General features: G+C 44.1%; 1 protein-coding gene across 1 annotated transcript in view; it reads left to right on the forward strand.

The window, feature by feature from the left end:
* Window positions 1-7312: 7312 nt before the first annotated feature.
* POGLUT1 (protein O-glucosyltransferase 1) overlaps window positions 7313-13266 on the forward strand; it is a 28524-nt gene continuing 22570 nt past the window's right edge. The window contains exons 1-3 of the mRNA XM_049877164.1: window positions 7313-7464; window positions 8163-8253; window positions 12627-12770. Of these exons, the coding sequence (XP_049733121.1) occupies window positions 7380-7464; window positions 8163-8253; window positions 12627-12770 (320 nt within the window). The 5' untranslated portion in view covers window positions 7313-7379. The remainder of the gene's footprint in view (window positions 7465-8162; window positions 8254-12626; window positions 12771-13266) is intronic.

Raw genomic sequence — 13266 nt, forward strand, 5'->3', positions numbered from 1 at the left:
TATCATTCTCATTTTTCGGATGGGGAGACTGAGACACAAAGAGGTTAAGTAGTTGCCCAAAGTCACCCATGCAGTAAGTGTTGGATCCAGTATTTGAACCCATGGAAGTGAGGACATTTAGGGGGTCACATCGACGGCAGTGGTTTTTTTAGTGGTCATAAGGTGGTAGCATGGGAAGTGGACAAACTCATGATTTCTTTTGCTAATGGAAGAAGTAGGAAAAAGAACAATTTGAGCAACTGGGATAATGGTGGTGCCGTTTTATTGGGGTGGGGAATAGGATTGGGAGATACACTCATTTCACATGTCTTAATATTATTTTTAACAGTGGAAATTTTACTCTGTTCTAGGTGATTTTGTATTAATAAACCCATTTTATTAGCAGTCTGGAGAGGATTTCGTTGTTTATTCTTCTAAAAAGAAGAGTCAATTTTTCCCCAACTTTCATTATATTTTTTAAACTAAATTTGTACCCATGAAACATCTCCCTGCTTGTGTCCGGATGAATTTGTAAACATTATTTGCAACGTAGAGCCTGGCAAAGACTTTTTGAAAGAGTAAATAAATTATGTTTACTGGCTTCTCTTTATTCATACAGATATTTATTTCCCCCAAAGAACCTAAGGCATATCTTCTACAAAAAACACCAAAGGATAGTGCTTAACTAAAGGTTTTAGTGTTGCTACCATTTAGTGTATTTTAAATTAGTGGCTGGTGTGGAACTCAGAAATCTGTGGTTTTCATAAGCTCCAGGAGGGTTCTGGTGCTTATTCAGAGATGGGAACCACTGGAACAAGCCACTTCACCTGTTAAACCTGTACCAAGCCTGTTGCCATTGAGTCGATTCCAACTCATAGCAACTCTATAGGACAGAAGAACTGCCCTGTATGTTTTCCAAGGAGCGCCCAGTGGATTCGAACTGCCGGCTTTTGGTTAGCAGCCGTAGACCCTTAACCACTACGCCACCAAGGTTTCCACTTCCCCTGTTAGGGAAATGAAGTGTGTTATCTGATTCAGATGCAGCTTGTTCCTCCTATGTAATAGGGTCCACTTGCCTCCCAACCTCTTCCATGGAGATAACCGTTCTAAAATTGCAGAAAATGCTGATTTATTTTCACTTTAAAGACATTATGACACAAAGTGATTTTCCTTTTCTTCTAATGACAGAAAACTGATTATGTAAAGTGAAAACTTTTTAAATTAAATTTTAGAAATTATTCTCCATTACATTCATTCCAGACTAACTCTGAAAGTGAATGTTATTATGGAGTTTGTCTGCGTAGTACATTGTCTTAGTTGTGTGCTTTTGAGAAAACATTCATTTTGGAGTACTGCACGCTTTTCTGGAAATAGAAGAAACTTTAATTCAACTTCTCATTTGAATTGCTGAAGAAGTCTTGTACTGTGTTGGAGGTCCGTTTTCTCGTCTACTTACTCGTTCACACAATAACTGGGTGATTCCACTTGTCTTAGTTATCTAGTACTGCTATAACAGAAATACTACAAGTGGATGGCTTTAGCAAAGAGAAATTTATTCTCTCAGTCTAGTAAGCTAGAAGCCTGAATTCAGGGCACCAGTTCCCAGGAAAGGCTTTCTCTCTCTGTTGGCTCTGGGGGAAGGTCCTTGTCATCACTCTTCCCCTGCACTAGGAGCTTCTCAGTGCAGGGACTCCAAGTCCAAAAGATGTGCTCCATTCCCAGGGATTCTTTCTTGGTGATATGCAGTCCTTCTCCCCTCTGCTCCATTCTCTCTTTTATATTGCAAAAGAGAGAATTTCAAGATACAACCTAGTCCTGTATGTTGAGTCCTACCTTATTAACATAACTGCCTTTAATCTTGCCTCATTAACATCATAGATGTTAGGATTTACAGCACATAGGATAATCACATCAGCTCACAAAATAGTGGACCACCACACAATACTTGATCATGGCCTAGCCAGGTTGACACACGTTTTTGGGGAATGCAATTCAATCCATAAGGCCACCCTCTTGGAATGTAGTCCAAATGGCTCCTCAGGCCGATATGGCTCATTCCTAGCTAATAAACTTTACCTTCCACGTTCATCAACGTACATCCTCCACTCAAGCTAGGTTCCTCGATGTACTCTCACTTTCCATCCCCACCTTCTACAAATTATGGCTCCTACTTTTTTAGTCTCTCCAGCACAATATTCCTCATCTGCAACATTGCCTATTCTTCGGCCTGGAAACACCTCTTTCTCCGATCTCCATTTCATGCCGAGGTCTCCCTCCGCTGAAACAAGCAGCACTTACGTATTGCCTTATATTCTCTCTCAGGTAGGGTATTTGTCTCCCCAGCTGGTTCTAAACTCCTCAATGGCACATCTTGTACTTCCATGTCTCTTCCACAGAGCCTAGGATGTTTTTATGTACATTTTAGACAATGGATAAATAGTCGTAGTTGTGTGATTACTATGTATACCTCTATTTTCCTATATGTATTTGTATATAAAACCAAAACCAAACCCATTGCCGCCGAGTCGATTCCGACTCATAACAATCTTACTGGACAGAGTAGAACTGCCCTATAGGGTTTCCAAGGAGTGGCTGGTGGATTCAAACTGTTGACCTTTTGGTTGGCAGCCGAGCTCTTAACCACTACACCATATATAATAACTTCCCATCAGTTTAATTCTGACTCATGGCGATCCTGTGTGCGTCAGAGTAGAATTATGCTCCACAGGGTTTTCAATTGCTGGTTTTTTCAGAATAGATCGCCGGGCCTTTCTCCAAGGGTGCCTCTGGGTGGTCTCAAAATCAGACATAGACAAGCTCTCGGTTTGGGCCAACCGAACCAAAACCCACTGCCATTGTGTCGATTCCGATCCAATAGCAACCCTACAGGACAGAGTAGAACTGTCCCATAGGGTTTCCAAGGCTGTAAATCTTTACGGGAGCAGAGTGCCACATTTTCCTCCCACGGGATGGCTGATTGGTTGGAACTGTCAACCTTTTGGTTAGCGGCCGATCGCTTTAACCACCTCACCCCCAGGGCTCCTTCAGGCATATAACCCCTCCCCTCTCCAAAAAAAAAAAAAAAAACCTGTTGCCATGGACTTGATTCTGACTCATGGCAACCTCATGTGTTACACAGAACTGCTCCATAGCATTTTCTTGGCTATAATCTTTACAGAAGCAGGACATCAGGTCTTTCTTCTGTGGCACTGATCAGTGGGTTCAAACCATCAGCCTTTAGGTTAGTAGTAGATGGTAAGCTGTTTGAATTAGTAGAGATACAGATACATACTACATATTGTGTTGTTGCCAGGTGTTGTCAACTGGTTCCGACTCGTAATGACCCTATGTACAACAGAACGAAACACTGCCCGGTCCTGTGCCATCCTCAAAATCATCACTATGCTTAAGTCCACTGTTGCAGCCACTGTGTCAATCCATCTCATTGAGGATCTTCCTCTCTTTCATTGACCCTCTACTTTATCAAGCATGATGTCCTTCTCCAGGGACTGGTCCTTCTTGCTATGTATCCAAAATATGTGAGACGAAGTCTTGCCATCCTTGTTTCTAAGGAGCATTCTGGCTGTATTTCTTCCAAGTTCATTCTTCTGGTAGGCCATGGTATATTCAATATTCTTCACCAACACCATAATTCAAATGCATCAATTCTTCTTGGGTCTTCCTTTTTCATTGTCCAGCTTTTGCACGCATATGGGGTGATTGAAAACACCATACCTTGGGTCCGGCGCACCTTAGTCGTTAAAGTGACCACTTTGCTTTTTAACACTTCAAAGAGGTCTCTTGCAGCAGATTTGCCCAATGCAATGAATCATTTGATTTCTCGGCTGCTTTTTCCACGGGCATTGATTGTGGATCCGAGTAAAATGAAATCCTTGATAACTTCAATATTTTCTCCATTTATCATGATGTTGCTGATTGGTCCAGTTGTGAGAATTTTTGTGTTCTTTATGTTGCGGCGTAATCCATACGAAGGCTGTGGTCTTTGATCTTCATCAGTAAGTGCTTCAAGACCTCTTCACTTTCAGCAAGCAAGGTCATGTCATTTGCATATTGCAGGCTGTTAATGAGTCTTCCTCCAATCCTGATGCCCTGTTCGTCACATAGTCCAGCTTCTCAGAATTATTTGTTCAGCATACAGATTGAATAAGTATGGTGAAAGGATACAGCCCTGACACATGCCTTTCCTGATTTTAAACCACACAGTGTCCCCTTGTTCTCTTTGAACAACTGCCTCTTGGTCTGTATACTGGTTCCTCGTGAGCACAGTTAAGTGTTCTGGAATTCCCATTCTTCACGATGTTGTCCATAATTTGTTATGATCCACACAATCCAATGCCTTTGCACAGTCAATAAAACACATGTAAACATCTTTCTGGTATTCTCTGCTTTCAGCCAAGATCCATCTGATATCAGCAATGCTATCCCTCGTTCCCTGTCCTCTTCTGAATCTGGCTTGAATTTCTGGCAGTTCTCTGTCAATGTACTGCTGCAGGCACTTTTGAACAATCTTAAGCAAAATCTTACTTGTGTGTGGTATTGTTCTATAATCTAGGCATTCTGTTGGATCCCCGTTCTTCGAAATGGGCACGAACATGGATTTCTTCCAGTCAGCTGACCAGGTAGCTCTCTTCCAAATTTCTTGGCATAGATGAGTGAGCACTTCTAGCACTGCATCCATTTGTTGAAACATCTCTATTGGTATCATGTCAATTCCTAGAGCCTTGTTTTTTGCCAATGCCTTCAGTGCAACTTGGACTTCTTCCTGCACTATCATCGATCCTTGATCATATTCTCTCTCCTGAAATGACTGAACATTGGCCAATGCTTTTTGGTACAGTGACTCTGCGTATTCCTTTTACGCACCAACCACTAAGGTCAAGACAAAGAGGTGGAAGATTTTTACCAATATCTACAGTCTGAAATTGATCAAATGTGCATTCAAGATGCATTGATAATTACTGGTGATTGGAATGTGAAAGGTGGAAAGAAAGGGGAAGGAACGATAGTTGGGAAATACGGCCTTGGCGATAGAAATGATGCTGGAGATTGCATGATATAAATTTGCAAGGATAAGGACTTATTCATTGTAAATACCTTTTCTCAACAACTTAAATGGCAACTATACATGCAGACCTTGCCAGATGGAACACACAGGAACCAAATCTACTGCATCTGTGGAAAGAGACAATGGAAAAGCTCAATATCATCAGTCAGAACCAGGCCATGGGCCAACTGTGGAACAGGCCATCAATTGCCCATGTGCATGTTTAAGTTGAAGCTAAGACAATTAAAACATGAGAGCCAATGTATGAACTTGAGTATATCCCACTTGAATTTATAGAGCACCTCAAGAACAGATTTGACACATTGAACACTAATGACCAAAGTCCAGACAAGTTCTGGAATTACATTAATGACATCATACATGAAGAAAGCAAAAGGTCATTAAAAAGACAGGAAAGAAAGAAAAGACCAAAATGGTTGTCAGAAGAGACTCTGAAACTTGTTTTTGAATGTCAAGTAGCTAAAGGGAATGGAAGAAATAATGAAGGAAAAGAGCTGAACAGAAGATTTCGAAGGATGGTCAAGAAGCAAAGTATTATAATGAAATGTGCATAGACTTGGAGTTAGAAAACCAAAAGGGGAGAACACGCTCAGCATTTTTCAAGCTGAAAGAACTGAAGAAAAAATTCAAGCCTCAAATTGCTATACTGAAGGATTCTGTGGGGAAAGCATTAAATGACACAGGAAGCATCAAAAGAAGATGGAAGGAATACACAGAGTTCTTCTGGCAGTTCATGGTATATTCAATATTCTTTGCCAATACCTTAATTCAAACACATCGTTTCTTTTTGGCTCTTCCTTTTTCATTGTCCAGCTTTTGCATGCATATGAGGCGTTTAGGTGCACCTTTGTCCTTAAAGTGACTTTTTTTTTTTTTTTAACATTTAAACAGGTCTTTTGCAGCACAGGAAACCCTGGTGGCATGGTGGTTAAGTGCTACAGCTGCTAACCAAAGGGTCAGCAGTTCGAAACTGCCAGGTGCTCCTTGGAAACTCTGTAGGGCAGCTCTACTCTGTCCTATAGGGTCGCTATGAGTCGGAATCAACTCGACAGCACTGGGTTTGGTTTTTTGGTTTGCAGCACATTTGCACAATGGAATGTGTTATTTGATTTTTAGACTTCTGCTTCCATGGGCTTTGTGGATCCAAGTAAAATAAAATCCTTGACAACTTCAGTATTTTCTCTGTCATGAAAACCTTATGGATATGGTATATGCTATATCATACTAGGTACCTATACTGTCCAGCATTATGTTGTCACCTCAACTATTACCAATTCTTATTACCAGTAGGCCTGTGCTATATGCTTCTTTGCAGCCTCCTCGGGGTATACCAGTGTTGTATGCATCGAAGTGCTCAACAAATCTATGGTACCTACTAAGCTGTTTGATGCTGTGGAAAGAATAATCTAACCTACCCTCTCTATCCCAAGCCTTGGTTGTGCCACTAACTGTGAAATTGTGGGGAAGCTTCATTTTTTCTGGCTGCAGAAAATAGTGTGTTTTTAATAATAACAACTACTAGACGTATTTTCCCAGGGATGCCAAGAAGATAGCGAGCTGCTCCATTTCTTCATTCCCTCCTGTACTCGAATTTTATGTCACTCCACCAAAGAGAGGAGAGGAGACAGTTTGAACCCCTCAAACTGCACTTCGACATGAAGTAATTTACCATATTAAAAAAAAAAAAAAACGTTGCCGTGGAGTCGATTTACTCATAGCAATCCTATAGGACAGAGTAGAACTGCCCCATGGAGTTTCCATGGAGCGCCTGGTGGATTCGAACTGCGGACCTTTTGGTTAGCAACTGTAGCACTTAACAACTACACCACAATTGCTTCCAATTTACCATCTAGCCTGGCTTTAAACAAGCACAAGTACCGGCTCCCCGCCTGCACGAAGCTCGCTTTCTTTTCGCTACCGCAGAGCCCCAGCCGCTCTGCGCTGGGTTCCCCGGAAAACTCCTACGCAGACCGGAAGGCGGGGAGGGAGACGCAGCGCGCGACGACGCCATCTTTGTGCGGGGCGGCCGGCGGCCCATCCGTGCGGCGTCCACGGCCATCTTTGTGCGGGGCGGCCGGCTGTCCACTCTGTGCGGCGCCCACGGCCATTTTTGTGCGGGGCGGCCGGATGCCCACTCCGTGCGGCTCCAGCGGCCATCTTTGTGCGGGCGGCCGGGGGCCCATCGGTGCGGCGCCTACGGCCATCTTTGTGCGGGGCGGCCGGCTGCCCACTCCTGCGGCGCCTACGGCCATCTTTGTGCGGGGCCGCGTTTCCGCCGGCGCCGCTGCGGGGAGTCTGCAGCGGGTCTACAGCCATGGGACCCTGGAGGCGCGCACCGTTCTCCGTGTGGCTGCCCTTGCTGCTCTTGTCCCCAGCGGTGGGCCGCCAGAAGGAGTCAGGTGGGCTCCGGGCAGGGCCGGGTCGGCCGCTCGGCTGTAGGTCTGGCTGGGCTCCGCGGTTGCTCTGCGGCTCTCTGTCCCCGGTGTGGCCGGCGCCTGGCTGGATGCTGTGGCTGCGGTAGCGCAGAGCTGGGCGGAAGGCACCGGGCGCCTTGGCGCGGGGAGCGAGGGCGTCGGGCATCTGGCGCTGTCTCCCCTGTCCAGAAGCCTGGAGAGTAACCCATCCTCTGGTTATGGGGCGGTGGCTGGAGAGGAGAGAGAATTCCCCTGCTCACGAGCTGCAGGGGATATTGCCCTGCTTGGTTGCTCTGTTGTCTCCTTAAAACGCACTGGGGACTTATTTTGTGTGCGTGTGGTTTTTAAGGTATCGCCAGAAGAGGGGAAAGGAGGGTTAATGTCTGTGGCTGTTAACTGATACTCTTTATGGGCCTCTGTTTGATTAATAGAAGGTGAGAATCCGTCATCTGTCTGGTTACTCTATAGCTTTCTGAGTGCCAGGTATTCATCCTGGGAATTTTCCTTGGTCACCCGATGCCTCCGCTGAGGAGCCAGCTTGACATAAGGGCTAGAGAGGGGAAGAATCCTTCCTGGTGTTTCGTTTCCATCAGTGGGATAGGAAGGGGGGTGTCTGTCTACTGCTATCAAGTAGGAACGTTTATGGGTATTTTGTTGACTCTCATTTACCTCACTTTTTGCAGGTTCAAAATGGAGAGTACTTATTGACCAGATTAACAGGTCTTTGGAGAATTACGAACCATGTTCAAGTCAAAACTGCAGCTGCTACCATGGGTGAGTTTTTCCTTTGATGAAACCAAAAACAAATCTGTTGCCGTCGAGTTGATTCTGACTCATAATGGCCCTATACGACAGAGGAGAACTGACCCACAAGGTTTCCAGGGAACACCTGGTGGACTCGAACTGCCGACCTTTTGGGTAGCAGCCTAGCATAAATGCCGTTGCCATCAGGGTTTCCTTCCTTTGATTGTTGTTGTTAGGTACCATCAAGTAGGTTCCGACTCATAGTGACCTTATGTACCACAGAACAAAACACTGCCTGGTCCTGTGCCATGCTCACAATTGTTATGCTTGAGCCCATTGTTGCAGCCACTAGGTCAGTCCGCCTCACTGAAGGTCTTCCTCTCTTTTGCTGACCCTCTACTTTACCAAGCATGATGTCCTTCTCTAGGGACTGATCCTTCCTGACAAAATGTCCAAAGTATGTGAGACTCAGTCTCACCGTCCATGCTTCTAAGAAGCATTCTATTTGTACTTCTTCCAAGACAGATTTGTTTGTTCTTTTGGCAGTCCATGGTATATTCAGTATTCTTCACCAACACCACAATTCAAAGACATCAGTTCTTCTTCGGTCTTCCTTATTTTTTGTCCGGTTTTTGCATGCATATGATGCAATTGAAAATACCATGGCTAAGATCAGGCGCACCTTAGTCTTCAAGGTGACATCTTCACTCTTCAACACTTTAAAGAGATCTTTTGCAGAAGATTTACCTAATGCAGTGCATCTTTTGATTTCTTGACTGCTGCTTCCATGGCTGTTGATTGTGGGTCCAAGTAAAATGAAATCCTTGACAACTTCAGTCTTTCCCGCATTTATCATGATGTTGCTTACTGGTCCAGTTGTGAGGATTTTTGCCATCTTTGTGTTGAGGTGCCGTCCGTACTGAAGGCTGGGGTCTTTGATCTTCATCAGTAAGTGCTTCAAGTCCTCTTCACTTTCAGCAAGCAAGGTTGTGTCATCTGCATAACACAGGTTGTTAATGAGTCTTCCTCCAGTCCTGATGCCCCATTCTTCTTCATATAGTCCGGCTTCTCGGACTATTTGCTCAGCATACAGGTTGAATAGGTACGGTGAGATATACAACCCTGACACACACCTTTCCTGACTTTAAACCACGTGGTATCTCCTTGTTGTGTCTGCACAACTGCCTCTCGATCTATGTACAGGTTCCTCATGAGCACAATAAAGTGTTCTGAATTCCCATTCTTCAAAATGTTACCCATTATTTGTTTTGATCCACATAGTCGAATCCTTTGCGTGGTCAGTAAAACACAGATAAACAACTTTCTGGTATTCTCTGCTTTCAGCCATCAGTGACATCAGTGATATCCCTGGTTCCACCTCCTCTTTTGAATTGAGCCTGAATTTCTGGTAGTTGCCTGTTGATTTACTGTTGCAACCACTTTTGAGTGATCTTCAGCAAAATTTTACTTGCGTGTGATATTAATGATGATGTTCAATAATTTCCACATTCGGTTGGATCACCTTTCTTGGGAATAGGCATAAATACGCATCTCTTCCAGTAGGTTGGCCAGGTAGCTGTCGTCCAGATTTCTTGGCATAGACAAGTGAGCACCTCCAGCGCTGCATCCATTTGTTGAAACATCTCAATTGATAGTCCATCGATTTCTGAAGCCTTGTTTTTCACCAATGCCTTCAGTGCACCTTGGACTTCTTCCTTCAGTACCATCAGTTCCTGATCATATGCCACCCCTTGAGATGGTTAAACGTCCACCAATTCTTTTTGGTATAATGATTCCGTGTATTCCTTCCATCTTCTTCTCATGTTTCTTGCATCGTTTAATATGTTCCCCATAGAATCCTTCACTATTGCAACTGAGGCTTGAATATTCTTTTCATTTCTTCCAGCTTGAGAAATGCCGAGTGTGTTCTTTTGATTTTCTATCTCCAGCTCTTTGCACATGTCATTATAATACTTTACTTTGTCTTCTTGAGCCACCCTTTGAAATTTTTTGTTCAGGTCTTTTACTTTATCATTTTTCCCTTTTGCTTGAGGTGCTTGACATTCAAGAGCAAGTTTCAGAGTCTCTTCTGACATCCATTTTGGTCTTTTCTTTCTGTCTTTTTAATGACCTCTTGCTTTCTTCGGGTACGATGTCCTTGATGCCTTTCCACAACTCATCTAGTGTTCGGTTATTAGTGTTCAACACATCAAATCTATTCTTGAGATGGCCTCTAAATTCAGGTGGGATATATTCAGGGTCATACTTTGGCTCAACTTGAACTTCAATTTTAACTTGAACTTCTATATGAGCAATTGATGGTCTGTCCCACAGTCAGCCCCTGGCCTTGTTCTAACTGATGATATTGAGTTTTTCCATCATCTCTTTCCACAAATGTAGTCAATATGATTCCTGTGTATTCCATCTGGTGAGGTCCATGTGTGTAGTTGCCATTCGTGTTGGTGAAAAAGGTATTTGCAATGAAGCAGTCATTGGTCTTCCAAAATTCTGTCATTTGATTTCTGTCATCGTTTCTATCACCAACGCCTTATATTCCAACTACCAATCCTTTTTTGTTTCCATCTTTCGCATTCCAATCACCGGTAATTATCAATGCATCCTGATCGCATGTTCTGTCAGTTTTAGACTGCAGAAGCTGGCCTTAGTGGTTGGTGCGTAAATTTGAATAATAATCGTATTAACTGGTTTTCCTTGTAGGCATGTGGATATTATCCTACCGCTGACATTGCCATACATCAGGATAAGTACTGAGATGTTCTTTTTGACGGTGAAGGCAATGCCGTTCCTCTTCAAGTTGTCATTCCCGGCATAGTAGAGCATGTCATATGATTGTCTGATTCAAAATGGCCAACACCAGTCCATTTCAGCTCACTAATGCCTAGAATATCAATGTTTATGTGTCCCATTTCATTTTTGACGATTTCCGATTTTCCTAGGTTCATACACTGTATATTCCACGTTCCAATTATTGATGGATGTCTTCAGCTGTTCCTTCTCGTTTTGAGTCGTGCCACATCAGCAAATGAAGGTCTTGAAAGCTTTACTCCCTCCACGTCATTAGGGTCGACTCTACTTTGAGGAGGCAGCTCTTCCCCAGTCATCTTTTGAGTGCCTTCCAACCTGGGAGGCTCATCTTCCAGCACTATATCAGATAATGTTCCGCTGCTATTCATAAGGTTTTCACTGGCTAACGCTTTTCAGAAGTAGACTGCTGGGTGCTTCTTCCTAGTCTGTCTTAGTCTGGAAGCTCAGCTGAAACCTGTCCACCATGGCTGACCCTGCTGGTATTTGAATACTGGTGGCGTAGCTTCCAGCATTATAGCAACGCACAAGCTCCCACAGTACGACAAACCGACAGACAACGTGGGGGATTCCTTTGATTAGTCTTTGAGAATTTAGTTCTTGTCAGGAGGAAGTAGCTTAAGATCCAGGAGAGACCTTATTTACAGTGGTGAGAGAGCCAAGCATCTTTTGAGAGCAGAAAAACATGCTTGAGGTGGTTGTCCTATTTTTAAGGAACAAAAATGCCATGGGAGAGGGAAGGCCGAGGTGGTCTCAGCATTTATGCTAACTCCTAGTAGGATTGAGTTCATTTAGTTGTCTCTTTTCCCTACTAGACTGAAAGCTTCTTGAGGTCAGGGTCTGCATCGTATTCACTGTTGTATTCCCCAGTACTAGCCCTCAGTAAGTACTCAGTAGATATTGCCGAATGAACATATTCATAAATGAATATAATAATAAATTTCTGTTGGTTATTTTTGAAGTGTGCAAACTAGGGAGGCAGCCTTAGGGAGGGAGCGTGGTGTGGTAGAAAGATATCTTTACAGGCTGTCAGGAGGCTTGGGTTGTAGTCCCAGGTCTCCCAATGGTTAGCCCTGTGGCAAGCCACTTAACTTACTACATACTGAGCATTAAAAGTCATATGGAAGAGTTAAGTTCTGGTTGTTGCTCTCAGCCTGATAGAGTACACGGGGATGGGTGTGGGCCAGACAGACCAGAACAAGTGAGTCAGACAGCGTTAGACCGTATGGCATAAACCATATCTTCTGTGGGATTCAGAGAAGGGGAGGCCAGTGGGGACGGCAGTGACTGGGCAGACGTGGGTGTGGCATGGGTGGCATGGAGGAGGAGTATGGATCAGGTAAGGAAGGGGTAATCCAGATGGAGGGAGGGAGAAGAGAAAGTGACTTTTTACTTCTTGTGGCTTTGCTGTCGATGTTTTAGATCACCTATGGTGCTCCTGGGAAAAAGTGATCATTCTTGCCTTCTTCGTCTCCACTTACTGTGCTGTCTAATACTAAACCAAAATGCACAGATAGGAAGATGGTGAACGGTATCACTCCCTTGGCCTGCTTTCCTTGATGATCTCCTTTCTTTGCCAGCGTCATAGAACAGGATCTGACTCCTTTCCGAGGAGGCATCTCCAAGAAGATGATGGCAGAGGTGGTCGGTCGGAAGCTAGGGACTCACTATCAGATCATTAAGAACAGATTATACAGGGAAAACGATTGCATGTTTCCTTCAAGGTAAGAATAATGAGGAACGTATGTCTTCTGACCTTATTATATATGGGTTTACTTGATACTGTTCTCACAGAGAGACCATTTCGGGGACTGACAAGTGAATCCTCCCTCATATTTCAGAGGTACTATAAAATAATGACAAGCTCTTCTCGCCCTGGTATTTTTCTTGTGAACCTCTGCCGCCTTTCTCCTCTGTCACTGCCTTAGTTTGCTATACCCAGCACAGACTTTTTGAGATTTGTTCGCTGACCTGGCTGAGAGAATCTTTTGTGTTGTATGAGGGAAATGGTCCTAAGCTCTTCCCTCGGGCTCATCTTTAGCGAGGTCATCCCATGCAGCTGAGGGAACGCCTGTTTCCTCTCCTGGTGAGGCTTGGGCACATCACTCTGGGTGACGGCTGGGGTTCTGCCCCTTCTCTTCCCCTCCTGGATATAGTGGCTCTGCCCCTTCTCTTCCTCACCCGGGTGTAGTTGCTGCAGAACACAGGCTGACGAGACTC

The sequence above is a fragment of the Elephas maximus genome, chromosome 1 (genome assembly GCF_024166365.1).
Source record: "Elephas maximus indicus isolate mEleMax1 chromosome 1, mEleMax1 primary haplotype, whole genome shotgun sequence".
In the NCBI taxonomy this organism is placed as follows: Eukaryota; Metazoa; Chordata; class Mammalia; order Proboscidea; family Elephantidae; genus Elephas; species Elephas maximus.